The sequence below is a fragment of the Carlito syrichta genome, unplaced genomic scaffold, assembly GCF_000164805.1.
Source record: "Carlito syrichta isolate Samal-C Ts95f unplaced genomic scaffold, Tarsius_syrichta-2.0.1 Scaffold97032, whole genome shotgun sequence".
NCBI lineage: Eukaryota > Metazoa > Chordata > Mammalia > Primates > Tarsiidae > Carlito > Carlito syrichta.
In genome coordinates this window covers 165,492-168,275 of record NW_007041128.1, presented here as the reverse complement: position 1 = coordinate 168,275, position 2,784 = coordinate 165,492, and the positions used below count along the sequence as shown (strand labels likewise).

The following is a 2,784-nucleotide window of genomic DNA, read 5'->3' as shown; positions in this document are numbered from 1 at the left end:
AGCTAGTACGCCCAGCTAATTTTATTTATTGTAGAGACAAGTTCTTACCATGTTGCCCAGGCTGGTCTTGAACCCACAGGCTCAGGCAATCCACTTGCCCCGGCCTCCCAAAGTGCTGGAATTACAGACTGAGCCACACACAATTTGAGTTTAAAAGTCAATGGTGAAGCCGGGCACGGTGGCTCATGCCTGTAATCCCAGCACTTTGGGAGGTTGAGGTGAGATTACCTGAGCCCAGGGGTTCGAGACCAGCCTGGGCAACTTGTCAAGACCTTGTCACTACAACAAAAAATAAAAAATAAAAAATAGCCAGGCATGGTAGTGCACATCTGTAGTTCCATCTACTTAGAAGGCTGAAGCAGGATTGCCTGAGCCCAGCAGGTGGAGGCTGCAGTGGCCATGAGTGTGCTATTGCACTCCAGCCTGGGCGACAGAGTGAGACTCCAACTCAAAAAAAAAAAAAAAAGTTAAGTCTCCATCCCAAAATGGACATGGGATCCGGGTAACATTTATGTTTATTTAGTATACATGCTCATGTTCCCCCCCACACACACTTCATGAATATTCATAGCTCTGCCTATAACCTGTTGAATACCTACACTGGCCAACCATACACTTGGCCAACCAGTTCAGCATAAATCCCTGCCCTCAACCCTCCTCCCTCCAAGTGCCCACCTTTGAACTCTGCGAGAGGCCTCCAGCCCTGTCGGGATGGCCGCTTTGCAGGCTGTAACCCTTTATATGAAATAAAGTCTCCTCTCCAAATTTGAAGATCTCATGATTTCTTAGTTGATGCTACTATATTATCCTGGGCTAATAACAGTAAAGGAACCGCTTTTTCCCTTAGAATGCTTCTTGAAAGTATGCATACAGATTATCTGTTAGAACAAGGCTTCTTTTTATTAATTATTATTTTTGAGTTGGAGTCTCACTCGTCACTCAGGCTGGAATGCAGTGGCATGCTCAAGGCCACTGAGCTCGCGGCCACTGCAGCCTCAACCTGTGGGCTCAGGCGATCCTTCGGCCTCAGCCTTCCAAGTAGCTGGAACTACAGATGCATACCACCACACCCGGCTAATTTTTGTGATTTATTATAGAGATGAGGTCTCGCCAAGTTGCCCAGGCTGGTCTTGAACCCTTGGGCTCAGGTAACCCTCTTGTCTCAGCCTCCCAAAGTGCTGGGATTACAGGCTGAACCACAGAGCCCGGCCAGCAAGGTGTCTTTTTAAAATGCAGATGCTGATCCAGTAGCTCAGGGTAAGGCTAAGTCTGTAGTCCTGACAAACTCTCAGGCGATGCTCAAGCTTCCAATCTATAAGGCACGGCTCAAATAACAAGAATCTTTAATACACTTACTCTCATTTGTGGAGAAGCAGTCACGTGCCCTGTTCACCTGTTTCCTATTCCCTTTTACCAGTCACAGCTTCCTTTACTTTCATGACAACAAAGGACATGCATGCAACCACTGCTTTAGGCCACATTCTTCCCATCTTCTGCCAATTGCTTAGTTAGTTCAGGAAAATCTCATTCTCTCTGCACCTGTCAAGTAAGTTTTTTTGTTTGTTTTTTGTTTGTTTGTTTATTTTGAGTTGGAGTCTCACTCTGTCACCCAGACTGGAGTGCAATGGCCGCTCCCGGCCACCGCAGCCTCGACCCGCTGGGCTCCGGCGATCCTTCCGCCTCAGCCTTCCGCGTAGCCGGAATTACAGGCACGCGCTACCACGCCCGGCTGATTTTTTTGATTTATTGTCGAGATGAGGTCTCGCTGCCCAGGCGGGTCTCGAACCCGCGGGCTCAGGCGATCCACTCACCTCAGCCTCCCAAAGGCGTGGGATTACAGGCTGAGCCACCGAGCCCGGCGTAAGTTTTTTTTTAACTTTAAAGATGTGGGGTACAATTCAGGATTAGGTATACAAATAGTTAACGTACAGGTAAAATTTGGGCCTCCCTTTGGTCCCCATTTCAAGAAGGTCTTGACTCAAAAAATGTAGTTTATGGTTTCCAGTAGCTGACATGTTTGAGATGATAAATACATAATTAACTGTTATAAACCTTTTTTCTCCCTCTCCTCCGATAAACAAAAAGTGTTTGGACTTGGGAATTAGATCTTTGGGTCCCAATCCAGCTGACACTTCCTTTCTCTGGAACCTTGGGCAAGTTACTTAACTTCTCCAAGCCTGTTTCCTAAACTAGTAAAACAGGGTTAACAACAGCACCTATGTAAGAGAACTATCAAATTATCCTACAGGCTGTAATAACTGTTTTTCTTTACATAAACTTATTTTGTTTTACCTAAGTTGCTTTTTAAAGGAAACTTTATCATTTACCACAAACGAAGAGCGTATACCACTTGTCACGAATATCTGACCCATTTTTTCTAAATGCCACGAAACCAAATGGAGTCATTAAATCCCAACTGGGCACCGCTGCCTGCCAAGGCAAGATGATCTAGCCAGGAAGATAAGCAAGACGTGCTTCGCGAGAGCCATCAACAAGGACGACTGCGATTAACTGAGCTATATACACAGCGATGCGTTCCTTAACAGAGCTCCAGACACGGTGCTCACAACTCCGCTGTCGTTACAGGGTCGATACTAGTTTCATGCCCACTCTTTTTTTAGTGGGGGGAGGGGAGGTCCCAAGCCACAGTTTTCTGCAAGGACCTGGCCGGGAGGAAGAGCGGGATGTCTGTGGAGATTCACCACCTGGCCCGGGAACAGGCGGGCGAACACGAGAGGCAGGGCAGGGCCTACGTACGGGACTCCGGACGTCTCTTCCCAGGGC

The 2,784-nt window shown here is 47.3% G+C and overlaps 1 protein-coding gene across 1 annotated transcript in view; it reads right to left on the bottom strand.

The window, feature by feature from the left end:
* CENPP (centromere protein P) overlaps positions 1-2,780 on the bottom strand; it is a gene marked incomplete at its 5' end in the record, with an annotated part of 66,268 nt that extends 63,488 nt beyond the window's left edge. Inside the window, one exon of the mRNA XM_021714751.1 lies at positions 2,758-2,780. Coding sequence (XP_021570426.1) covers positions 2,758-2,780 — 23 coding nt within the window. The remainder of the gene's footprint in view (positions 1-2,757) is intronic.
* Between the last annotated feature and the right edge of the window lie 4 nt (positions 2,781-2,784).